The sequence below is a fragment of the Oncorhynchus masou genome, chromosome 15, assembly GCF_036934945.1.
Source record: "Oncorhynchus masou masou isolate Uvic2021 chromosome 15, UVic_Omas_1.1, whole genome shotgun sequence".
Lineage (NCBI taxonomy): Eukaryota > Metazoa > Chordata > Actinopteri > Salmoniformes > Salmonidae > Oncorhynchus > Oncorhynchus masou.
In genome coordinates, this window is record NC_088226.1 from 69,293,450 (window position 1) to 69,321,015 (window position 27,566).

At 46.8% G+C, this 27,566-nt stretch overlaps 1 protein-coding gene across 1 annotated transcript in view; it reads right to left on the reverse strand.

Moving 5' to 3' along the window:
* LOC135556918 (anoctamin-3-like) overlaps positions 1-27,566 on the reverse strand; it is a 166,235-nt gene that overhangs the window by 80,258 nt on the left and 58,411 nt on the right. The window contains exons 2-3 of the mRNA XM_064990321.1: positions 10,307-10,467; positions 9,810-9,996 (exon numbers count right to left, since the gene is read on the reverse strand). Of these exons, the coding sequence (XP_064846393.1) occupies positions 9,810-9,996; positions 10,307-10,467 (348 nt within the window). The remainder of the gene's footprint in view (positions 1-9,809; positions 9,997-10,306; positions 10,468-27,566) is intronic.

The following is a 27,566-nucleotide window of genomic DNA, read 5'->3' on the forward strand; positions in this document are numbered from 1 at the left end:
GACTCCCTAGTCCCTGAAAAGTGGTGCACTACTGTTGACCAAAGGGACCATAGAGCTCTGGTCTAAAGTAGTGCATTACATAGGGAATAGGGTTCCATAGGACTCTGGTCTAAAGTAGTGCACTACATAGGGAATAGGGTTCCATAGGACTCTGGTCTAAAGTAGTGCACTACATAGGGAATAGGGTTCCATAGGACTCTGGTCTAAAGTAGTGCACTACATAGGGAATAGGGTTCCATAGGACTCTGGTCTAAAGTAGTGCACTACATAGGGAATATGGTTCCGTAGGACTCTGGTCTAAAGTAGTGCACTACATAGGGAATAGGGTTCCATAGGACTCTGGTCTAAAGTAGTGCACTATATAGGGAATAGGGTTCCATAGGACTCTGGTCTAAAGTAGTGCACTACATAGGGAATATGGTTCCATAGGACTCTGGTCTAAAGTAGTGCACTACATAGGGAATAGGGTTCCATAGGACTCTGGTCTAAAGTAGTGCACTATATAGGGAATAGGGTTCCATAGGACTCTGGTCTAAAGTAGTGCACTACATAGGGAATAAGGTTCCATAGGACTGTGGTCTAAAGTAGTGCACTACATAGGGAATAGGGTTCCATAGGACTCTGGTCTAAAGTAGTGCACTACATAGGGAATAGGGATCCATAGGACTCTGGTCTAAAGTAGTGCACTACATAGGGAATAGGGTTCCATAGGACTCTGGTCCAAAGTAGTGCACTACATAGGGAATAGGGTTCCATAGGACTCTGGTCTAAAGTAGTGCACTACATAGGGAATAGGGTTCCATAGGACTCTGGTCTAAAGTAGTGCACTACATAGGGAATAGGGAGCCATTTGGGACACTCACCCCTATGGAAGCACCGGGGGAAAAGGGATGAGTGGGAGTTCAAAGCTAAATCATGTCGGTCGTTCTGCCATCGCCAGAGGCTGAGAGAAGTCCAGAATGTTTTATCAGTTTCCTTTAATCCAAACGGGATTTTGGGACAGAGCTCAGCTCTTTAGGATCCTCTCAGTCTTTAGCGATGACCCAAACGTGACCTCGAGAGACGGGGGAACGTTAGTTCCACGAGTCCTGCATCACGATCGTATTTTTAACTAGCCTTTGTCACAGATCTGACGGCACAAACGGATCTGACACCAGGGTGTATTTTTCTCTGCTCGGATCGTGCTCAGAATAGACAGAGGCTGTTACCTAGACAGTGCACTACTTTCGACCAGAGCCCTAGGTGCAAACTAGTGCTCTATGTAGGGTTATAGGGTGCCATTTAGGATGCACAGAGACTTCTGAGTCATGCTAAACTACTCATTTGAATGTGAATGGTCTTTTGAGTGAATTCTCCTACCGCTACAGATTTCATCATTAGAGGTGAATGATTTCATTGCTTCTCCCTACTGTAGTGACATTTAACTACTTCACAGAGTCTCAATTGGGGTGTGTTTTTCACCACACCGCTGCATAGTTGTCCCCTCAGCGGTGACAGCCTTCATCAGCAACACCTCCCTATCACCTGAAGCTGTCTCACAATCACTTCAAAATCACATTATGTGTTAGCAGTCACTGCCACTAGGAAAATCTATGTAAAAAAAAAATAGCAAATTTTGTAATGGTTCTGGATGGTGGTTCATTAACCTCTATGTCTGAGCATAACCTTTGGATCTGCCAATTGAATATCCACTTCATATTTTCTAATATGGCACATAACAGAATTTATACAGTCTGCCAACAATGAATAAAACCCCTATAACTTATCACAGGGGTTCAAGTTTTTATTTTTTTATTTTACCTTTATTTAACCAGGCAAGTCAGTTAAGAACAAATTCTTATTTTCAATGACGGCCTAGGAACAGTGGGTTAAATGCCTGTTCAGGGGCAGAACGACAGATTTGTACCTTGTCAGCTCGGGGGTTTGAACTTGTGAATTCTAAAGTAGTGCACTACATCGGGAATAGGGTTCCATAGGACTGTGATCTAAAGTAGTGTGAACTTGCAACCGTTCGATTACTAGTCCTACACTCTAACCACTAGGCTACCCTGCCGCCTCTACACTCTAACCACTAGGCTACCCTGCCACCTCTACACTCTAACCACTAGGCTACCCTGCCACCTCTACCCTCTAACCACTAGGCTACCCTGCCGCCTCTACACTCTAACCACTAGGCTACCCTGCCGCCTCTACACTCTAACCACTAGGCTACCCTGCCGCCCCAAGTAACAACAACATGACTGAAACTGAAGTCGATCTCAGGTCGATTGTCTGTGGGGGGGGGGGGGGGAATGACCATCATGCTTTGAGGGAAACAGGATCAATTTTGTACATGTTTTAAACCACGGGTTCAACCGATTCCAGTTACCATGCTGAGGGATCATTGTTATGTAGAAGGACTGAGAAGCTCAGTTCTGGAGACTTTTTAAAATGGACATTCTACTCCAAAACATTTATATATTTTTTTAAATGTATGATCCCGACATCATCTAAAATACAAAGTTACTATTAATTATTATTCACTGAAATGTTTTAATTTCGTTGGTTTCTGGCCAACAGTATCTGCACACTGCTCGTCGAACATTTCATTACAAAATCATGGTCTTTGGGCATTACCTTTATTTTATTTAACTAGGCAAGTCAGTTAAGAACATATTCTTATTTTCAACTAGGAACAGTGGGTTAACTGCCTATTCAGGGGCAGAATGACAGATTTGTACCTTGTCAGCTCAGGGGTTGGAACTTGCAACTTTCCGGTTACTAGTACAATGCTCTAACCACTAGGCTACCCTACTGGATGTTGCTAGATGTTGGAACATTGCTGTGGGGACTTGCTTCCATTCAGCCACAAGAGCATTAGTGAGGTCAGGCACTGATGTCGAGCGATTTGGCCTGGCTCCCAGTCTCCCCCATCTGCTGCCAAACCCAGATTTGTCCATCGGACAGCCAGATTGCGAAGCGTGATTCATCACTCCTGAGAACGCATTTCCACTGCTCCAGAGTCCAATGGCGGCAAGCTTTACACCACTCCAGCCAACGCTTGGCATTGCGCATGGTGATTATAGGATTGTGTACGGCTGGTCGGCTATAGAAACCCATTTCATGAAGCTCCCGACAAACAGTTTTTGTGCTGATGTAACCTGTGTGAAATTGCTAGCTAGTTAGCGGGGTGCGCGCTAATAGCATTTCAATTGGTGACGTCACTCGCTCTCAGACCTTGAAGTAATTGTTCCCCTTGCTCTGCAAGGGCCGCGGCTTTGGTGGAACGATGGGTAACGGTGCTTCGTGGGTGTCAGTTGTAGATGTGTGCAGAGGGTCCCTGGTTCGAGCCCAGGTAGGGGAGAGGAGAGGGACGGAAGCAAAACTGTTACACTGACATTGCTTCCAGAGGCAGTTTGGAACTCAGTAGTGAGTGTTGCAACAGAGGACAGAGGATTTTTACCCGTTTCAGCCCTCGGCGGTCCCGTTCTGTGACGTTGTGTGGCCTACCACTTCGCGGCTGAGCCGTTGTTGCTCCTAGACGTTTCCACAGCTTTAGCAGGGCAGAAATTTTACAAACTGACCTGTTGGAAAGGTGGCATCGTAAGTCACTGAGCTCTCCAGTCACTGAGCTCTTCAGTACGGGCCATTCTATTGCCAATGTTTGTCTGTGGAGTGTTTGTCATTGCCCTTTAAAGACGCCATTGCCCCTGTAAGTGATCTGTTGCGCCGAAAGGGAAAGGAGGATACCTAGTCAGTTGTACAACTGAATGCATTCAACTGAAATGTGTCTTCCGCATTTAACCCAACCCTTCTGAATCAGCCATGCATTAATGATGCCACCCCCTTCAATTTTAGGAGTAGAAAAATAAATGTGTCAGCAATGGAAAGCTGGGATCCGCATCCAAAAACTGCTTTCAAAAGTGATTTTCCTGCGATTGCGTTCAGAATTGTCATAAACAAATCTTACATGACGGTGCATTAAGTACCAGTCTATTCCGTGGATTATGTATTTGATGATATGATGAACAGTAAACAGTCCATGATAAACAGTAGAAATTATAGTGCAGAGAGAGGACCATCAGTATAATTCATGATGCTGTGGCTGACAGTGTTAATGGTCTCCCCCTGCATCAACCCACAATGACCTCGTTAGATGATAATGGTCTCCCCCTGCATCAACCCACAATGACCTCGTTAGATGATAATGGTCTCCCCCTGCATCAACCCACAATGACCTCGTTAGATGATAATGGTCCCCCTGCATCAACCCACAATGACCTCGTTAGATGATAATGGTCTCCCCCTGCATCACACTATAATGACCTCGTTAGATGATAATGGTCCCCCTGCATCAACCCACAATGACCTCGTTAGATGATAATGGCCTCCCTGCATCAACCCACAATGACCTCGTGAGATGATAATGGTCCCCCTGCATCAACCCACAATGACCTCGTGAGATGATAATGGTCTCCCCCTGCATCACACCACAATGACCTCGTTAGATGATAATGGTCCCCCTGTATCAACCCACAATGACCTCGTTAGATGATAATGGTCCCCCTGCATCAACCCACAATGACCTCGTTAGATGATAATGGCCTCCCTGCATCAAATCAAAAATCAAATCAAATCAAATTTATTTATATAGCCCTTCGTACATCAGCTGATATCTCAAAGTGCTGTACAGAAACCCAGCCTAAAACCCCAAACAGCAAGCAATGCAGGTGTAGAAGCACGGTGGCTAGGAAAAACTCCCTAGAAAAGCCAAAACCTAGGAAGAAACCTAGAGAGGAACCAGGCTATGTGGGGTGGCCAGTCCTCTTCTGGCTGTGCCGGGTAGAGATTATAACAGAACATGGACAAGATGTTCAAATGTTCATAAATGACCAGCATGGTCGAATAATAATAAGGCAGAACAGTTGAAACTGGAGCAGCAGCACGGCCAGGTGGACTGGGGACAGCAAGGAGTCATCATGTCAAGTAGTCCTGGGGCATGGTCCTAGGGCCGCGGTTCAGTTGAAACTGGAGCAGCAGCACGGCCAGGTGGACTGGGGACAGCAAGGAGTCATCATGTCAGGTAGTCCTGGGGCATGGTCCTAGGGCTCAGGTCCTCCGAGAGAGAGAAGGAGAGAATTAGAGAACGCACACTTAGATTCACACAGGACACCGAATTGGACAGGAGAAGTACTCCAGATATAACAAACTGACCCCAGCCCCCGACACATAAACTACTGCAGCATAAATACTGAAGGCTGAGACAGGAGGGGTCAGGAGACACTGTGGCCCCACCCGAGGACACCCCGGACAGGGCCAAACAGGAAGGATATAACCCCACCCACTATGCCAAAGCACAGCCCCCACACCACTGGAGGGATATCTTCAACCACCAACTTACCATCCTGAGACAAAGCTGAGTATAGCCCGCAAAGATCTCCGCCACGGCACAACCCAAGGGGGGGCGCCAACCCAGACAGGATGACCACATCAGTGAATCAACCCACTCAGGTGACGCACCCCCTCAGGGACGGCATGAGAGAGCCCCAGCAAGCCAGTGACTCAGCCCCTGTAATAGGGTTAGAGGCAGAGAATCCCAGTGGAAAGAGGGGAACCGGCCAGGCAGAGACAGCAAGGGTGGTTCGTTGCTCCAGAGCCTTTCCGTTCACCTTCCCACTCCTGGGCCAGACTACACTCAATCATATGACCCACTGAAGAGATGAGTCTTCAGTAAAGACTTAAAGGTTGAGACCGAGTTTGCGTCTCTGACATGGGTAGGCAGACCGTTCCATAAAAATGGAGCTCTATAGGAGAAAGCCCTGCCTCCAGCTGTTTGCTTAGAAATTCTAGGGACAATTAGGAGGCCTGCGTCTTGTGACCGTAGCGTACGTGTAGGTATGTACGGCAGGACCAAATCAGAGAGATAGGTAGGAGCAAGCCCATGCAATGCTTTGTAGGTTAGCAGTAAAACCTTGAAATCAGCCCTTGCTTTGACAGGAAGCCAGTGTAGGGAGGCTAGCACTGGAGTAATATGATCAAATTTTTTGGTTCTAGTCAGGATTCTAGCAGCCGTATTTAGCACTAACTGAAGTTTATTTAGTGCTTTATCCGGGTAGCCGGAAAGTAGAGCATTGCAGTAGTCTAACCTAGAAGTGACAAAAGCATGGATTAATTTTTCTGCATCATTTTTGGACAGAAAGTTTCTGATTTTTGCAATGTTACGTAGATGGAAAAAAGCTGTCCTTGAAATGGTCTTGATATGTTCTTCAAAAGAGAGATCAGGGTCCAGAGTAACGCCGAGGTCCTTCACAGTTTTATTTGAGATGACTGTACAACCATTAAGATTAATTGTCAGATTCAACAGAAGATCTCTTTGTTTCTTGGGACCTAGAACAAGCATCTCTGTTTTATCCGAGTTTAAAAGTAGAAAGTTTGCTGCCATCCACTTCCTTATGTCTGAAACACATGCTTCTAGCGAGGGCAATTTTGGGGCTTCACCATGTTTCATTGAAATGTACAGCTGTGTATCATCCGCATAGCAGTGAAAGTTAACATTATGTTTTCGAATAACATCCCCAAGAGGTAAAATATATAGTGAAAACAACAGCGGTCCTAAAACGGAACCTTGAGGAACACCGAAATTTACAGTTGATTTGTCAGAGGACAAACCATCCACAGAGACAAACTGATATCTTTCCGACAGATAAGATCTAAACCAGGCCAGAACTTGACCGTGTAGACCAATTTGGGTTTCCAATCTCTCCAAAAGAATGTGGTGATCGATGGTATCAAAAGCAGCACTAAGGTCTAGGAGCACGAGGACAGATGCAGAGCCTCGGTCCGATGCCATTAAAATGTCATTTACCACCTTCACAAGTGCCGTCTCAGTGCTATGATGGGGTCTAAAACCAGACTGAAGCATTTCATATACATTGTTTGTCTTCAGGAAGGCAGTGAGTTGCTGAGCAACAGCCTTTTCTAAGATTTTTGAGAGGAATGGAAGATTCGATATAGGCCGATAGTTTTTTATATTTTCTGGGTCAAGGTTTGGCTTTTTCAAGAGAGGCTTTATTACTGCCACTTTTAGTGAGTTTGGTACACATCCGGTGGATAGAGAGCCGTTTATTATGTTCAACATAGGAGGGCCAAGCACAGGAAGCAGCTCTTTCAGTAGTTTAGTTGGAATAGGGTCCAGTAAGCAGCTTGAAGGTTTAGAGGCCATGATTATTTTCATCATTGTGTCAAGAGATATAGTACTAAAACACTTGAGCGTCTCTCTTGATCCTAGGTCCACGCAGAGTTGTGCAGACTCAGGACAACTGAGCTTTGAAGGAATACGCAGATTTAAGGAGGAGTCTGTAATTTGCTTTCTAATAATCATAATTTTTTCCTCAAAGAAGTTCATGAATTTATCACTGCTAAAGTGAAAGTCATCCTCTCTTGGGGAATGCTGCTTTTTAGTTAGCTTTGCGACCGTATCAAAAAGGAATTTTGGATTGTTCTTATTGTCCTCAATTAAGTTAGAAAAATAGGATGATCGAGCAGCAGTAAGGGCTCTTCGGTACTGCACGGTACTGTCTTTCCAAGCTAGACGGAAGACTTCCAGTTTGGTGTGGCGCCATTTCCGTTCCAATTTTCTGGAAGCTTGCTTCAGAGCTCGGGTATTTTCTGTGTACCAGGGAGCTAGTTTCTTATGAGAAATGTTTTTAGTTTTTAGGGGTGCAACTGCATCTAGGGTATTGCGCAAGGTTAAATTGAGTTCCTCAGTTAGGTGGTTAACTGATTTTTGTCCTCTGGTGTCATTGGGTAGACAGAGGGAATCTGGAAGGACATCAAGGAATATTTGTGTTGTCTGTGAATTTATAGCACGACTTTTGATGTTCCTTGGTTGGGGTCTGAGCAGATTATTTGTTGCAATTGCAAACGTAATAAAATGGTGGTCCGATAGTCCTGGATTATGAGGAAAAACATTAAGATCCACAACATTTATTCCATGGGACAAAACTAGGTCCAGCGTATGACTGTGACAGTGAGTGGGTCCAGAGACATGTTGGACAAAACCCACTGAGTCGATGATGGCTCCGAAAGCCTTTTGGAGTGGGTCTGTGGACTTTTCCATGTGAATATTAAAGTCACCAAAGATTAGAATATTATCTGCTATGACTACAAGGTCCGATAGGAATTCAGGGAACTCAGTGAGGAACGCTGTATATGACCCAGGAGGCCTGTAAACAGTAGCTATAAAAAGTGATTGAGTAGGCTGCATAGATTTCATGACTAGAAGCTCAAAAGACGAAAACGTCATTTTTTTTTTTTGTAAATTGAAATTTGCTATCGTAAATGTTAGCAACACCTCCGCCTTTGCGGGATGCACGGGGGATATGGTCACTAGTGTAGCCAGGAGGTGAGGCCTCATTTAACACAGTAAATTCATCAGGCTTAAGCCATGTTTCAGTCAGGCCAATCACATCAAGATTATGATCAGTGATTAGTTCATTGACTATAATTGCCTTTGAAGTAAGGGATCTAACATTAAGTAGCCCTATTTTGAGATGTGAGGTATCATGATCTCTTTCAATAATGACAGGAATGGAGGTGGTCTTTATCCTAGTGAGATTGCTAAGGCGAACACCGCCATGTTTAGTTTTGCGCAACCTAGGTCGAGGCACAGACACGGTCTCAATGGTGATAGCTGAGCTGACTACACTGACTATGCTAGTGGCAGACTCCACTATGCTGGCAGGCTGGCTAACAGCCTGCTGCCTGGCCTGCACCCTATTTCATCAACCCACAATGACCTCGTTAGATGATAATGGTCCCCCTGCATCAACCCACAATGACCTCGTTAGATGATAATGGTCTCCCCCTGCATCACACCATAATGACCTCGTTTGATGATAATGGTCTCCCCCTGCATCACACCACAATGGCCTCGTTAGATGATAATGGTCCCCCTGTATCAACCCACAATGACCTCGTTAGATGATAATGGTCCCCCTGCATCAACCCACAATGACCTCGTTAGATGATAATGGTCTCTCCCTGCATCACACCACAATGACCTTGTTAGATGATAATGGTCCCCCTGCATCACACCATAATGACCTCGTTAGATGATAATGGCCTCCCCCTACATCAACCCTCTACGGCCTCATTAGAACTACAGTTATGGGTTTACTTCCTGCAGGAATCACATACACACTAAAACCGCATGCACTGCAGTGAAGGCACTGCAAGTCGGTGTGGATTAAAGCACCTGCTGCTTTTCATTTTTGGTGTTTATACATGTATAGATCTCCGTCTGTGGTCGGATAGAGACAGACAGACAGACAGACAGACAGACAGACAGACCAATCGAACAACTGACCAACTGACTGATCGACCAACTGACCAACTGATCGACCGACTGACCGACTGACTGACCGACTGACTGACCGACTGACCGACTGACTGATCGACCAACTGACCAACTGATCGACCGACTGACCGACTGACTGACCGACTGACTGACCGACTGACTGACTGACCGACTGACTGACCAACTGACCGACTGACTGACCAACTGACCGACTGACTGATCGACCAACTGACCGACCGATTGACTGACCAACTGACCAACTGACCGACTGACCCAACAACTGACCAACTGACCGACTGACCGACTGACCGACCAACTGACCGACTGATCGACCAACCGACTGATCGACCAACTGACCGACCGACTTACTGACCAACTGACCAACTGACGACTGATCGACCAACTGATCGACCGACCAATCGACCAACTGACCGACCGACTGATCGACCAACTGACCGACCGACTGACTGACCTGTCTTGGAGGAGATGAGGGTGCAGGAAGTGCTGTGACTATGGGTCAGAGGTTGGGTGTGTTGTGCCTGGATCTGGCAATGGTCCTGGGCCTGGTGCTGTAGCCAGGGGTCAGCCAGCTGGGCTTGGTGCTGTACCCAGGGGTCAGCCAGCTGGGCCTGGTCCTGAACCTGGAGTTGAGGCACTGACTGCAGATGATGAGGTTAGAGGTGGAAGAAGACATATACTTAGTTGAGAATCGCGATTAATATGTAAAATCTGTGTTAATAAAATACTAGAAAAGACTATAAAAACAGTAGAACGAGGAGCGGAAGGAGGGCGCTAGTTCCCCCCCTCTCTTTGCATGTTAAGTGCAAGTCTATGGGTCAAATGTCCCCTCCCCTTTCTAAATGAGAAAGATGCCAAATCTAAATTTGGAATTGAAATTGGAGTTTGTTTACTTTCTGAACTGACTGGTCAACACTGATCGTGACCTAATTATCGTGATAAAATCCCTGCCTGTGGGTGTGTCTGGGGCTTGTCGTCGGGGGTGAGGGGCATAGACAGGAAGTGGTTGATGTTCTGTGGATGGGTTTGGCTCTGGGCCAGGCAGGGCAGGCTACGACGGGACGGCTTCAGGGTCTTCTCCTTCAGGATCTCACTGATGCTTGTGTGCATGCCTGGAGGGAGGGAGAGAGAGGTTAATTAATTAATTAATTGAATTGTCCAATGTGAATAAGAGTCTTTGCTGTCTTGTGTTGTTCCCCTAACCCGGACACCATCATAGGCAGCACAGTGTCAGCTGCTTGGGTTAAGTTGCTCAAGGGCACAACAGGAGTAGTCAATGGCAGTAGTCAATGGCTGTAGTTAATTGTAGTAGTCAATGGCAGTAGTCAATTGTAGTAGTCAAAGGAAGTAGTTAATTGTAGTAGTCAATGGCAGTAATTCATTGTAGTAGTTAATTGTAGTAGTTAATTGTAGTAGTTAATGGAAGTAGTTAATGGAAGTAGTTAATTGTAGTAGTCAATGGCAGTAGTTAATTGTAGTAGTCAATTGTTGTAGTCAATTGTAGTAGTCAATGGAAGTAGTCAATGGAAGTAGTTAATTGCAGTAGTTAATTGTAGTAGTGAATTGTAGTAGTTAATGGAAGTAGTTAATTGTAGTAGTTCATTGTAGTAGATCATTGTAGTAGTCAATGGCAGTAGTTAATTGTAGTAGTCAATGGCAGTAGTTAATTGTAGTAGTCAAAGGCAGTAGTTAATGGCAGTAGTCAGTGGCAGTAGTTAATGGCAGTAGTTAATGGCAGTAGTCAATGGCAGGAGTCAAAGCCAGTAGTCAAAGCCAGTAGTTAATTGTAGTAGTTAATGGCAGTAGTTAATTGTAGTAGTCAATGGCAGTAGTCAATTGTAGTAGTCAAAGGAAGAAGTTAATTGTTGTAGTCAATGGCAGTAGTCAATTGTAGTAGTCAATGGAAGTAGTTAATTGTAGTAGCTAATGGTAGTAGTTAATTGTAGTAGTTAATGGAAGTAGTTCATTGTAGTAGTTCATTGTAGTAGTTAATTGTAGTAGTCAATGGCACTAGTTAATTTATATTAGTCAATTGTAGTAGTTAATTGTAGTAGTTAATTGTAGAAGTTAATGGCTGTAGTTAATTGTAGTAGTCAATGGCAGTAGTCAATTGTAGTAGTCAAAGGAAGTAGTTAATTGTAGTAGTCAATGGCAGTAGTTAATTGTAGTAGTCAATTGACTGCCATTGGCAGTAGTCAATTGTAGTAGTCAAAGGAAGTAGTTAATTGTAGTAGTCAATGGCAGTAGTTAAATGTAGTAGTTCATTGTAGTAGTTAATTGTAGTAGTTAATTGTAGTAGTTAATGGAAGTAGTTAATTGTAGTAGTCAATGGAAGTAGTTAATGGAAGTAGTTAATTGTAGTAGTTCATTGTAGTAGTCAATGGCAGTAGTTCATTGTAGTAGTCAATGGCAGTAGTTAATTGTAGTAGTCAATGGTAGTAGTTAATTGTAGTAGTTCATTGTAGTAGTCAATGGTAGTAGTTAATTGTAGTAGTTCATTGTAGTAGTCAGTGGCAGTAGTTAATGGCAGTAGTTAATGGCAGTAGTCAATGGCAGGAGTCAAAGGCAGTAGTCAAAGCCAGTAGTTAATGGCAGTAGTTAATGGCAGTAGTTAATTGTAGTAGTCAATGGCAGTAGTCAATTGTAGTAGTCAAAGGAAGAAGTTAATTGTTGTAGTCAATGGCAGTAGTCAATTGTAGTAGTCAATGGTAGTAGTTAATTGTAGTAGTTAATGGAAGTAGTTAATAGTAGTAGTTAATGGTAGTAGTTAATTGTAGTAGTTAATGGAAGTAGTTAATTGTAGTTGTTCATTGTAGTAGTTAATTGTAGTAGTCAATGGCAGTAGTTAATTGTAGTAGTCAATGGCAGTAGTTAATTGTAGTAGTTCATTGAAGTAGTTAATGGCAGTAGTCAATGGCAGTAGTTAATTGTAGTAGTCAATGGCAGTAGTTAATGGCAGTAGTCAATGGCAGGAGTCAATGGCAGGAGTCAAAGGCAGTAGTCAAAGCCAGTAATTAATTGTAGTAGTTAATGGCAGTAGTTAATTGTAGTAGTCAATGGCAGTAGTTAATGGCAGTAGTTAATGGCAGTAGTCAATGGCAGGAGTCAAAGGCAGTAGTTAATTGTAGTAGTTAATGGCAGTAGTCAATGGCAGTAGTTAATTGTAGTAGTTAATGGCAGTAGTCAATGGCAGTAGTTAATTGTAGTAGTTAATGGTAGTAGTTAATGGCAGTAGTTAATGGCAGGAGTCAAAGGCAGTAGTCAAAGGCAGTAGTTAATGGCAGTAGTTAATTGTAGTAGTTAATGGCAGTAGTCAATTGTAGTAGTTAATGGCAGTAGTCAATGGCAGTAGTCAATGGCAGTAGTCAATGGCAGTAGTTAATGGCAGTAGTTAATGGCAGTAGTCAATGGCAGTAGTCAATGGCAGTAGTCAATGGCAGTAGTCAATGGCAGTAGTCAATGGCAGTAGTCAATGGCAGTAGTCAATGGCAGGAGTCAAAGGCAGTAGTCAAAGTCAGTAGTCAAAGCCAGTAATTAATTGTAGTAGTTAATAGCAGTAGCTAATTGTAGTAGTCAATGGCAGTAGTTAATTGTAGTAGTTAATGGCAGTAGTTAATGGCAGTAGTTAATTGTAGTAGTCAATGGCAGTAGTTAATGGCAGTAGTCAATGGCAGGAGTCAATGGCAGGAGTCAAAGGCAGTAGTCAAAGCCAGTAATTAATTGTAGTAGTTAATGGCAGTAGTTAATTGTAGTAGTTAATGGCAGTAGTCAATTGTAGTAGTTAATGGCAGTAGTCAATGGCAGTAGTCAATGGCAGTAGTTAATGGCAGTAGTTAATGGCAGTAGTCAATGGCAGTAGTCAATGGCAGTAGTCAATGGCAGTAGTCAATGGCAGTAGTCAATGGCAGTAGTTAATGGCAGTAGTCAATGGCAGTTGTTAATGGCAGTAGTTAATGGCAGTAGTTAATGGCAGTAGTTAATGGCAGTAGTTGGCACCCTGAGATTCTGATACCATCAACCCTCTAAATTGCATTATTTATCCCTTAGCGTTTGAATCGGCATTCCTCCAGTTACTGTCCTGCTTCTCGAGGTTACCACCACCCCTCTGAGAGGAGAGAGGGTGTCGGAGAGACAGTGAGTGAATAGGAGGAGGAATGAGGGGAATGACTCCAATCACTCAGGGGTCCCTCCTGTCAAGGAGTCAGGGTGTCATGGTGACACGGTGAAATAGCGTCATGGTGTCATGGTCACATGGTATCATGGTGACAAGGTGTCATGGTGTAATGGTGACATGGTGACATGGTGAAATACTGTCATGGTGACACAGTGACACAGTGTCATAGTGACACAGTGACACGGTGTCATGGTGACACAGTGACACGGTGACATGGTGTCATGGTGAAATAGTGTCCTGGTGTCCTGGTGACATGGTGACACGGTGTCATGGTCACATGGTGTCAGGGTGTGACACGGTGTCATGGCGACAGTGTCATGGTCACACGGTGTCATGGTGTCAGGGTGTGACATGGTGTCATGGCAACATGGTGTCATGGTGTCAGGGTGTGACATGGTGACATGGTGTCATGGTAACATGGTGTCATGATGTCATGGTGTCATGGCAACATGGTGACATGGTGTCATGGCAACATGGTGTCATGGTGTCATGGTGACATGGTGACATGGTGGCACGGTCACATGGTGACATACTTCAAGTAGGAGTGTATTACTGTCAGTGATCCCTCAACCCTCCCATCAAATCACATGCCAACACAAAACTACTTAATGTAGGAGTACATCAGCATCTACTACTACCCTCCCATCAGCATCAGTATAACTCAGTGACCAGTTTATTAGGTACACCGCCCCGTTCACGAAAATGGTTCGCTCCTACAGACAGTGAGCCACGTGGTCGTGGCTTGTTATATAAAGCAGGCAGACAGGCATTGAGACATTCAGTCACTGTTCCATTGAACGTCAGAATGGACAAAACGAGTGGCTCTGAGCGTGGTCTGATCGTCTGTGCCAGGTGCGCTGGTTCTAGTATCTCAGAAACGACCGGGTTTACTGAGAACGGTGAGACAAACAAACAAACATCCAGTCAGCGGCAGGCGTGTGAGTGAAAAACAGCTCGTTGATGAGAGCTGGAAGGAGAATGGCAGAAATCATGCACGCTAACAGGCAGGCCACAAACAGGCAAATTAAGGTGCAGCACAACAGTGGTGTGCAGAACGGCATCTCAGAACACACAACCCGACGGTCCTCGTCACGGATTGGCTATTGCAGCAGATGACCACACCGGGTTCCATTCCTATCAGCTAAAAACAAGAAGAAGCAGCTCCAGTGGGCCACCCCCCAACACCAACACCCCCCCCCCCCCCAACACCAACACCAACACCGCACAAATGACGAATGGAAAAACATAGCCTGGTCCGACAAACACCAGTTCCTGTTGCATCATGCTGATGGCAGTCAGGATTTGGCATAAGCAGCATGCGTCCATAGACCCGTCCTGCCTGGTGTCAACGGTACAGGCTGGTAGTGGTGGTGGTGTGGGAATGTTTTTCCAGGAAAACGTTAGGTCCCTTGATACCAATGCATTGTAATCTAGCGAGAATGTTCAGCTAATTATAACAGTTATTTAAAGTACAGAATCTGGGTCAGTATTGTAGGAGTGCTGATATAGGATAAATTTGACCTTCATTTAGATTACTCATAATGAATACGATTATATGGATTAGAGGGGACCTAATCCTAGATCAGCACTCTGACCAGCACTAATTATAAAAACAATATTTTATTATCTCATGTTATTATCATGGATGTTAAAGGCAGCGGTCAGCTGCAAGGTTATTCTGACATCACAGAGATGGGTGGGTGAAAGGATTGTCATGCCCTGGTCTATATTTATTATGTTTATCTTCATTTATTGGGTCAGGCCAGGGTGTGACATGGGTTTATTTGTGGTGTGTTTCGTCTTGGGGTTGTGTGGGGTGTATAGCATAGTCTATGGCTGCCTGAGGCGGTTCTCAATCAGAGTCAGGTGATTATCGTTGTCTCTGATTGGGAACCATATTTAGGTAGCCATATTCTTTGAGTATTTCGTGGGTGTTTGTTCCTGTCTCTGTGTCTTCACCAGATAGGACTGTTTAGGTTATCACGTTCCGTTTGTTGTTTTTGTTCATGTTCAGTTATTTCATGTATAGTCTACTTTCATTCATTAAACATGTGTAATCATCACGCTGCATTTTGGTCCGCTCCTCCTTCAACAGAAGAAAAACGTTACAGAAACACCCACCACAACAGGACCAAGCGGCGTGGTAACAGGCAGCAGGTGCAGCGAAAGGAGGAATGGACATGGGAGGACGAATTGTTTGGAGAAGAACCCTGGGATCAGCCTGGAGAATATCGCCGTCCCAAAGAAGAACTGGAGACCGTGAGAGCTGAGAGGCGCTGGTATGAAGAGGCAGCACGGTGACGTGGTTGGAAGCCCGAGAGTCAGCCCCAAAAATTTCTTGGAGGGGGCTCACAGGGAGTATGGCTACGCCAGGTAGGAGACCTGCGCAAACTTCCTGTGCTTACCGGGGGGCTAAAGAGACCGGGCAGGCACCGTGTTATGCTGTGAAGCGTACGGTGTCTCCAGTGCGGGTGCATAGCCCGGTGCGTTCTATTCCAGCTCCGCGTATCGGCCGGGCTAGATTGAGCGTCGAGCCAAATGCCATGAAGCCGGCTCTACGCATCTGGTCCCCAGTGCGTCTCCTTGGGCCGGCTTACATGGCACCAGCCTTACACTCAGTGTCCCCGATTCGCCTGCATAGTACAGTGCGGGCTATTCCACCTTGCCGCACTGGCAGAGCAACCGGGAGTATTCAACCAGGTAAGGTTGGGCAGGCTCGGTGTTCAAGAGCTCCAGTGCGCCTGCACGGTCCGGTCTACCCAGTACCAACTCCACACCCCAGCCCTCCGGTGGCAGCTCCCCGCACCAGGCTTCCTGTGCGTGTCCTCGGCCCAGTACCACCAGTGCCAGCACCACGCATCAGGCCTACAGTGCGCCTCGCCTCTCCAGCGCTACCGGAGCCTTTCTCCTCTCCTGCGCTGCCGGAGCCTCCCGCCTGTTCAGCGCTGCCGGAGCCTTTCTCCTCTCCTGCGCTGCCGGAGTCTCTCGCCTGTTCAGCGCTGCCCGAGCCTTTCTCCTCTCCAGCGCAGCCAGAGCCTTCCTCCTCTACAGCGCTGCTGGAGTCTCCCGCCTGTTTAGCGCAGCCCGAGCTGTCAGTCTGCATAGAGCAGTCAGAGCTGTCAGTCTGCATGGAGCAGCCAGAGCTGTCAGTCTGCATGGAGCAGCCGGAGCTGCCAGTCTGCATGGAGCTGTCAGTCTGCAAGGAGCTGCCAGTCTGCATGGAGCTGCCAGTCTGCATGGAGCTGTCAGTCTGCAAGGAGCTGCCAGTCTGCATGGAGCTGCCAGTCTGCATGGAGCTGTCAGTCTGCAAGGAGCTGTCAGTCTGCAAGGAGCTGCCAGTCTGCATGGAGCTGCCAGTCTGCATGGAGCTGTCAGTCTGCAAGGAGCTGCCAGTCTGCAAGGAGCTGTCAGTCTGCAAGGAGCTGTCAGTCTGCATGGAGCAGCCAGAGCCGCCAATCTGCATGGAGCAGCCAGAGCCGCCAGTCAGCGTGGAGCAGCCAGAGCCGCCAGTCAGCGTGGAGCAGCCAGAACTGCCAGCCAGCCAGAATCTGCCGGATTCAACTACCTTGCTGAGCTTTCTCTCAGTGCTGGGCGTCCCCTCAGTGCTGAGCTGCCCCTCAGTCCCGAGCTGCCCCTCAGTCCCGAGCTGCCCCTCAGTCCCGAGCTGCCCCTCTGTCCCGAGCTGCCCCTCTGTCCCGAGCTGCCCCTCTGTCGCGAGCTGCCCCTCTGTCCCGAGCTGCCCCTCTGTCCCGAGCTGCCCCTCTGTCCCGAGCTGCCCCTCTGTCCCGAGCTGCCCCTCAATCCCGAGCTGCCCCTCAGTCCCGAGCTGCCCCTCAGTCCCGAGCTGCCCCTCAGTCCCGAGCTGCTCCTCAGTCCCGAGCTGACCCTCAGTCCAGTGGGGTTCCGGGTGAGGACAACTAGGCCATGGTCGGCGTCAAGGGTGGACTATCCTAGGACGCGAGGAAGGGGGACTAAGACATTTATAGAGTGGGGTCCCGCGCCTGAGCCGGAGCCGGAGCCGCCACCATGGACAGACGCCCACCCGGACCCTCCCTATTGTTTTGATGTGCGTCCGGGAGTCCGCACCTTAGGGGGGTTCTGTCACACCCTGGTCTATATTTATTATGTTTATCTTCATTTATTGGGTCAGGCCAGGGTGTGACATGGGTTTATTTGTGGTGTGTTTCGTCTTGGGGTTGTGTGGGGTGTATAGCATAGTCTATGGCTGCCTGAGGCGGTTCTCAATCAGAGTCAGGTGATTATCGTTGTCTCTGATTGGGAACCATATTTAGGTAGCCATATTCTTTGAGTATTTCGTGGGTGTTTGTTCCTGTCTCTGTGTCTTCACCAGATAGGAATGTTTAGGTTTTCACGTTCCGTTTGTTGTTTTTGTTCATGTTCAGTTATTTCACGTATAGTCTACATTCATTCATTAAACATGAGTAACCATCACGCTGCATTTTGGTCCGCTCCTCCTTCAACAGAAGAAAGCCGTTACAAGGATGAAGAAATCATAGACTCTATCCCAAATGGCACCATATTCCCTATATAGTGAACTACCTTAGATCAGGGCCCTATGGCACCCTATCCCCAATATAGTGCACTACTTTAGACCAAGGGCCCTATGGACCCCGATTAAAAATACTGCACTCCATGAGGAATAGGGTTCCCTTTGGGACACAAACAATGACACCCCCCCCCCCCCCCCCTCAATACCTGCCATTTTATCTAACGTCCTCAGACCAGACACAGCGATACTGTCTGACTCTACCATCCTACCAGACACAGCGATACTGTCTGACTCTCCCATCCTACCAGACACAGCGATACTGTCTGACTCTCCCATCCTACCAGACACAGCGATACTGTCTGACTCTCCCATCCTACCAGACACAGCGATACTGTCTGACTCTCCCATCCTACCAGACACAGCGATACTGTCTGACTCTCCCATCCTACCAGACACGGCGATACTGTCTGACTCTCCCATCCTACCAGACACAGCGATACTGTCTGACTCTACCATCCTACCAGACACGGCGATACTGTCTGACTCTCCCATCCTACCAGACACAGTGATACTGGTGTAACTAATTAAAACATGTACAGAGTCATTCAATAGCTAATAAACATCATAAATGAGCAGCGACGAAAGCACTTTCCTCAGTCCATCCTTCACTCTATTCATTATAACCAGGCCCGTTTACTCGTGAAATGTCTTAGTCCGCGTCCCAAATGACATTCTTCTATATTTAGGGAAGAGGGTGTCATTTGGGACGCAGGGCTTGCTGAAGCCCTCTATTACACCACAGCAGCAGGAGGACTTCCTATTCACCTCCAACGTCACCTGGAATTCTCTCGGCGATCTTCTGCAGTGCTCAGCTACGTAGCTGCATTGGTAATTATCTCTCCTTCTCACTTGGTCTCTTTCTTTCTCTCAAGCCCCATCCCCCCCCTTCATCTCTACTCTCTTTTCTCCTCCCCTAATTATTTCGTTCCCTCTTCCTATGTCTCTCTCTCTCTCCTTCTCGCATCTCTCTCTCATCTCTCTCCCTCTCTCATCTGTCTCTCCCTCTCTCATCTGTCTCTCCCTCTCTCATCTGTCTCTCCCTCTCTCATCTGTCTCTCCCTCCCTCCTTCTCTCCCTCATATCTCCTCAGGGCCTGTGTGCTACTGCTGTAAGAAGAGTAGCAATAACTCATTTCTGTCTCAACACATTGATTTCACTGGGGTTCCCTCTCCTGTTGGGCGAGAACAGACCCATTTAAAGATGTAAGGCATTAGGGCCAGGGGATCCACCAATCACACTGCAGCTCTGCTTTTTTCTTCTGCAGCCTCACAGACATCATATGAAGAAAGCTCTAGTGAAGGAAGCTCTAGTAAAGGAAGCTCTACTAATGGAAGCTCTAGTGTGGGAAGCTCTAGTGTAGGAAGCTCTAGTGAAGGAAGCTCTAGTAATGGAAGCTCTAGTTAAGGAAGCTCTAGTTAAGGAAGCTCTAGTGAAGGAAGCTTGAGTGAAGGAAGCTCTAGTAAAGGAAGCTCTAGTAATGGAAGCTCTAGTAAATGAAGCACTAGTAATGAAAGCTCTAGTAAAGGAATCTCTAGTAAAGGAAGTTATAGTAATGGAAGCTCTAGTGAAGGAAGCTCTAGTAAATGAAGCTCTAGTGAAGGAAGCTATAGTGAAGTAAGCTATAGTGAAGGAAGTTATAGTAAAGGAAGCACCACTAATGGAAGCTCTAGTGAAGGAAGCTCTAGTAAAGGAAGCTCTAGTGAAGGAAGCTATAGTAAAGGAAGCTCTAGTAAAGGAAGCTCTAGTGAAGGAAGCTCTAGTAAAGGAAGCTCTAGTGAAGGAAGCTATAATGAAGGAAGCTCTAGTGAAGGAAGCTCTAGTGAAGGAAGCTCTAGTGAAGGAAGCTCTAGGAAAGAAAGCTCTAGTGAAGAAAACTCTAGTGAAGGAACCTCCATAAGGGCTCAGCTACATCATGAATTCTGAATAAAGAATGCATGCATTGTCGTGACTCTTGGACCCATATCATTAACAATCCAAATGTGAAATCTAAATTGAGATTGACTTAATTCTGTTCCAGAGAGAAATATAACGTTTTATACATATTTTTAAACGAGGGTACAAGTTCACAAGATAACATTGACAATGAGTGCAAACCAACAACAACATCATGCTATATATATATATGTGTGTGTATTCATTAGGCCTAATTGTCATTTAAAACAAATATTTATCCTAAGCAATGGCATCTGTACTGGCATCTGTACACAGCAATGCATATGTACACTCAAAAATCAGCTTTCAACAGCTGCATCCCTACCATATAAACTAATACATCCAGCTACCACTAGCATCCTGTCCAGGGGGTGTACTGGTACATCAAGCTGACTCACGCTATAGAAACAGGAGATAGACTAGCATCCTGTCCAGGGGGTGTACTGGTACATCAAGCTGACTCACGCTATAGAAACAGGAGATAGACTAGCATCCTGTCCAGGGGGTGTACTGGCTTGCCCAGGTGTGGGTGCCATAAAGAGGGCTTGCCCAGGTGTGGGTGCCATACAGAGGGCTTGCCCAGGTGTGGGTGCCATACAGAGGGCTTGCCCAGGTGTGGGTGCCATACAGAGGGCTTGCCCAGGTGTGGGTGCCATACAGAGGGCTTGCCCAGGTGTGGGTGCCATAAAGAGGGCTTGCCCAGGTGTGGGTGCCATACAGAGGGCTTGCCCAGGTGTGGGTGCCATACAGAGGGCTTGCCCAGGTGTGGGTGCCATACAGAGGGCTTGCCCAGGTGTGGGTGCCATACAGAGGGCTTGCCCAGGTGTGGGTGCCATACAGAGGGCTTGCCCAGGTGTGGGTGTCATACAGAGGGCTTGCCCAGTTGTGGGTGCCATACAGTGGGCTTGCCCAGGTGTGGGTGCCATACAGAGGGCTTGCCCAGGTGTGGGTGCCATACAGAGGGCTTTCCCAGGTGTGGGTGCCATACAGAGGGCTTGCCCAGGTGTGGGTGTCATTCAGAGGGCTTGCACAGGTGTGGGAGCCATAAAGAGGGCTTGCCCAGGTGTGGTTGCCATACATAGGGCTTGCCCAGGTGTGGGTGCCATAATAGAGGGCTTGCACAGGTGTGGGAGCCATAAATAGGGCTTTCCCAGGTGTGGGTGCCATACAGAGGGCTTGCCCAGGTGTGGGTGCCATACAGAGGGCTTGCCCAGGTGTGGGTGCCATAAAGAGGACTTGCCCAGGTGTGGGAGTCATAAAGAGGGCTTGCCCAGGTGTGGGTGCCATAAAGAGGACTTGCCCAGGTGTGGGAGTCATAACGAGGGCTTGCCCAGGTGTGGGTGCCATACAGAGGGCTTGCCCAGGTGTGGGCGCCATACAGAGGGCTTGCCCAGGTGTGGGTGCCATAAAGAGGGCTTGCACAGGTGTGGGAGCCATAAAGAGTGCTTGTCCAGGTGTGGGTACCATACAGAGGGCTTGCCCAGGTGTGGGTGCCATACAGAGGGCTTGCCCAGGTGTGGGTGTCACAATTCCACTCTTCCTCTGTGACTACCTGCTGATTTGAACAGTTAATAGTTTCTTACTGAATAAAAATGGTGGACCTGAGGGTGGAGGACATAGCCTCTCTTGTTCTCTCTCCTTCGCTTCTTTTGCTCCAATGGATCAGTGGCTCCATGCCATAGAGATCCTGGTACATCAAGCTGACTCACACTTCAGAAACTGAAGCTAGACTAGCGTCCTGTCCAGGGGGTGTACTTGTTCATCAAGCTGACCCACACTACGGAAACAGGAGATAGACTAGCGTCCTGTCCAGGGGGTGTACTGTACATCAAGCTGACCCACACTACGGAAACAGGAGACAGACTAGTGTCCTGTCCAGGGGGTGTACTGTACATCAAGCTGACCCACACTACGGAAACAGGGGATAGACTAGCGTCCTGTCCAGGGGGTGTACTGTTCATCAAGCTGACTCACACTACGGAAACAGGGGATAGACTAGCGTCCTGTCCAGGGGGTGTACTTGTTCATCAAGCTGACCCACACTACGGAAACAGGAGATAGACTAGCGTCCTGTCCAGGGGGTGTACTGTACATCAAGCTGACTCACACTACGGAAACAGGAGATAGACTAGCGTCCTGTCCAGGGGGTGTACTGTACATCAAGCTGACCCACACTACAGAAACAGGAGATAGACTAGCGTCCTGTCCAGGGGGTGTACTGTACATCAAGCTGACCCACACTACAGAAACAGGAGATAGACTAGTGTCCTGTCCAGGGGGTGTACTGTACATCAAGCTGACCCACACTACAGAAACAGGAGATAGACTAGTGTCCTGTCCAGGGGGTGTACTGTACATCAAGCTGACCCACACTACAGAAACAGGAGACAGACTAGCGTCCTGTCCAGGGGGTGTACTTGTTCATCAAGCTGACTCACACTACAGAAACAGGAGACAGACTAGCGTCCTGTCCAGGGGGTGTACTTGTTCATCAAGCTGCCTCACACTACAGAAACAGGAGATAGACTAGTGTCCTGTCCAGGGGGTGTACTGTACATCAAGCTGACCCACACTACAGAAACAGGAGATAGACTAGTGTCCTGTCCAGGGGGTGTACTGTACATCAAGCTGACCCACACTACGGAAACAGGAGATAGACTAGCGTCCTGTCCAGGGGGTGTACTTGTTCATCAAGCTGACCCACACTACGGAAACAGGAGATAGACTAGTGTCCTGTCCAGGGGGTGTACTGTACATCAAGCTGACCCACACTACGGAAACAGGAGATAGACTAGTGTCCTGTCCAGGGGGTGTACTGTACATCAAGCTGACTCTCACTACGGAAACAGGAGACAGACTAGCGTCCTGTCAAGGAGAAATACCTTATTTACGTAAGTATTCAGACCCTTTGCTATGAGACTCAGGTGCATCCATTCCGTTGATCCTTCTTGAGATGTTTCTACAACTTGATTGGAGTTCACCTGTGGTAAATTAAATTGATTGGACATGATTTGGAAAGGCACTCATCTGTCTATTTAAGGTCCCACAGATGACAGTCCCACGTGAGGCAGGATTGTGACGAGGCACAGATCTGGGGAAGGGGACCAACAAAGTTCTGCAGCATTGAAGGTCCCCAAGAACACAGTAGCCTCCATCATTCTTAAATGGAAGAAGTTTGGAACCACCAAGCCGCCTGGCCAAACTGAACAATCGGGGGAGAAGGGCCTTGGTGAGGGAAGTGGTCACTCTGACAGAGCTCCAGAGTTCCTCTGTGGAGATGGGAGAACCTTCCAGAAGGACAACCATCTCTGCAGCACTCAGGCCTGTATGCTAGAGTGGACAGAACCTTCCAGAAGGACAACCATCTCTGCAGCACTCAGGCCTGTATGCTAGAGCCTCTCCTTAGTAAAAAAGGCACATGACTGCCCGCTTTGAGTTTTCCTAAAGGCACCTAAAGGACTCTCAGACCATAAGAAAGAAGATTCTCTGGTCTGATGAAAGATTGAATTCTTTGGCCTGAATGCCAAGCATCGCGTCTGGAGGAAACCTGGCCCTATCCCTACGGTGAAGCATGGTGGTGGAAGCATTATGCTGTGGGATGTTTTTCAGCGGCAGGGACTGTGAGACTAGTCAGGATCGAGGGAAAGATGAACAGAGCAAAGTACAGAGAGATCCTTGATGAAAACCTGCTCTAGAGAGCTCAGGACCTCAGACCGGGGTGAAGGTTCACCTTCCAACAGGACAACAACCCTAAGCACACAGCCAAGACAACGCAGTGCATGGGGACAAATCTCTGAATGCCCTTGAGTGGCCCAGCCAGAGTCCGGACTTGAACCTGATCGAACATCTCTGACGAGATGTGATAATAGCTGTGCAGCAATGCTCCCCATTGACAGAGATTGATAGGATCTGTAGAGAAGAATGGGAGAAACTTGCCAAATACAGGTGTGCCAAGCTTGTAGCATCAAACCCAAGAAGACTCGATGCTGTAATCGCTGCCAAAGGTGATTAAACAAAGTACTGAGTAAAGGGTCTGAATAGTTATGTAAATATGATATTTAGTTTTTTTTTATTTGTAATACATTTGTAAAAAGTTTTTGCTTTGTCATTATGATGAAGCAAAAAAATGATTTAATACATTTTAGAATAAGGCTGTAACGAAACAAAATGTGGAAAATGTGAAGCGGCCTGGATACTTTCCGAATGCACTGTATTGACTCAGGGGCTGGAATACTTATCTAATAAAATATAGTAGTGTTTTATTTTGTATAAATGTTTTAGAAATGGTGATGCAGCCAGTCAAGATGCTCTCGATGGTGCAGCTGTTTGACTTTTTGATGATCCGAGGGCTTATGCCAAATCTTTTTAGCCTCCTGAGGGGAAAGAGGCACTAATCTCATAAGCCTGGAGCTAGACTCAACATGTCTGTCCCTGACCAATAAGACTGGATCTAGTCTCAACATGTCTACCCCTGACCAATAAGACTGGATCTAGACTCAACATGTCTACCCCTGACCAATAAGACTGGAGTTAGTCTCAACATGTCTATCCCTGACCAATAAGACTGGAGCTAGACTCAACATGTCTATCCCTGACCAATAAGACTGGAGCTAGACTCAACATGTCTATCCCTGACCAATAAGACTGGAGCTAGACTCAACATGTCTGTCCCTGACCAATAAGACTGGATCTAGTCTCAACATGTCTACCCCTGACCAATAAGACTGGATCTAGACTCAACATGTCTACCCCTGACCAATAAGACTGGAGTTAGTCTCAACATGTCTATCCCTGACCAATAAGACTGGAGCTAGACTCAACATGTCTATCCCTGACCAATAAGACTGGAGCTAGACTCAACATGTCTACCCCTGACCAATAAGACTGGATCTAGCCTCAACATGATTGTCCCTGACAAATAAGACTGGATCTAGTCTCAACATGTCTATCCCTGACCAATAAGACTGGATCTAGACTCAACATGTCTACCCCTGACCAATAAGACTGGATCTAGACTCAACATGTCTGTCCCTGACCAATAAGACTGGAGCTAGACTCAACATGTCTGTCCCTGACCAATAAGACTGGAGCTAGACTCAACATGTCTACCCCTGACCAATAAGACTGGATCTGGTCTCAACATGTCTACCCCTGACCAATAAGACTGGAGCTAGACTCAACATGTCTGTCCCTGACCAATAAGACTGGAGCTAGACTCAACATGTCTACCCCTGACCAATAAGACTGGATCTAGAGTCAACATGTCTACCCCTGACCAATAAGACTGGATCTAGTCTCAACATGTCTACCCCTGACCAATAAGACTGGATTTAGCCTCAACATGTCTACCCCTGACCAATAAGACTGGAGCTAGACTCAACATGTCTACCCCTGACCAATAAGACTGGATCTAGAGTCAACATGTCTACCCCTGACCAATAAGACTGGAGCTAGACTCAACATGTCTACCCCTGACCAATAAGACTGGAGCTAGACTCAACATGTCTACCCCTGACCAATAAGACTGGATCTAGTCTCAACATGTCTACCCCTGACCAATAAGACTGGAGCTAGACTCAACATGTCTACCCCTGACCAATAAGACTGGAGCTAGACTCAACATGTCTACCCCTGACCAATAAGACTGGAGCTAGACTCAACATGTCTACCCCTGACCAATAAGACTGGAGCTAGACTCAACATGTCTACCCCTGACCAATAAGACTGGATCTAGAGTCAACATGTCTACCCCTGACCAATAAGACTGGAGCTAGACTCAACATGTCTGTCCCTGACCAATAAGACTGGAGCTAGCCTCAACATGTCTACCCCTGACCAATAAGACTGGATCTAGAGTCAACATGTCTACCCCTGACCAATAAGACTGGATCTAGTCTCAACATGTCTACCCCTGACCAATAAGACTGGATCTAGCCTCAACATGTCTACCCCTGACCAATAAGACTGGATCTAGACTCAACATGTCTACCCCTGACCAATAAGACTGGAGCTAGCCTCAACATGTCTACCCCTGACCAATAAGACTGGAGCTAGACTCAACATGTCTATCCCTGACCAATAAGACTGGATCTAGACTCAACATGTCTACCCCTGACCAATAAGACTGGATCTAGACTCAACATGTGTACCCCTGACCAATAAGACTGGATCTAGAGTCAACATGTCTACCCCTGACCAATAAGACTGGATCTAGACTCAACATGTCTACCCCTGACCAATAAGACTGGATCTAGACTCAACATGTCTACCCCTGACCAATAAGACTGGATCTAGCCTCAACATGTCTACCCCTGACCAATAAGACTGGATCTAGAGTCAACATAACTCTCAGTCAGCAGAAGTAGCAGCTGGTTTAATGGGCCTGTAGAGGCATGGCTCGGCGACTCCCCAATGAGTTTAAAATAGTCCTTCCTTTGCTGTAATATTTCATTGTGTTTCTCTTGACAATAAACAAAAAACATATATACACACAACAATAGACAACTTAACATTTACAAACATGAAATAGGCCTTCCACTGAATGTGCTTGCTCTTGTGTGAAATTAGCTCCTGTGGAAATTCATCATGGGTTTGAAGAAGTAACACAAACTGCAAACTCTTTCAACCCAGTCGCCAGAGGGAACGGGGGGGGGGGGGGGAATCCAGCCACATGTAGAGATAAAGAGACTATGACATCACTGCCAGGCTAAAAAACCTTTTGTTTGAATACTTCATGTGCTCTAAAATGTCTGTCTGAACTCTTGTCCCAGCACCAGGCCAGCTGTGTGCTGCATTTTATAAGTATTCCTCTGTATGCCTGTCTCACACACACACACACACACACACACACACACACACACACACACACACACACACACACACACACACACACACACACACACACACACACACACACACACACACACACACACACACTGTATAAGTTTATAATTTGAATATATATATATATATATATATATATATAAAGGGTTTATCTACTATGCAATCCAGCTGTTAATCTGGCTGTCAATCCAGATGTTAATCTGGCTGTTCTGCGGGGTGATGGATAGAACCGGTTTATTAAGAGAGAGTTAATCATGTGTGTGTGTGTGTGTGTGTGTGTGTGTGTGTGTGTGTGTGTGTGTGTGTGTGTGTGTGTGTGTGTGTGTGTGTGAGACAGACATACAGAGAGATACTTAGGGAAGTTTATGGGCCGGTCAGTGGGACAGTCTTGTAGAGTGGAAGATAAAAGATGGTAAGAAAAACAGACAATGAAGAAAAGAGGTAAAGAGCTGTGTGTCAACACCTCCATAGACCAGCCACTGTGTGTCAACACCTCCATAGACCAGCCACTGTGTGTCAACACCTCCATAGACCAGCCACTGTGTGTCAACACCTCCATAGACCAGCCACTGTGTGTCAACACCTCCATAGACCAGCCACTGTGTGTCAACACCTCCATAGACCAGCCACTGTGTGTCGACACCTCCATAGACCAGCCACTGTGTGTCGACACCTCCATAGACCAGCCACTG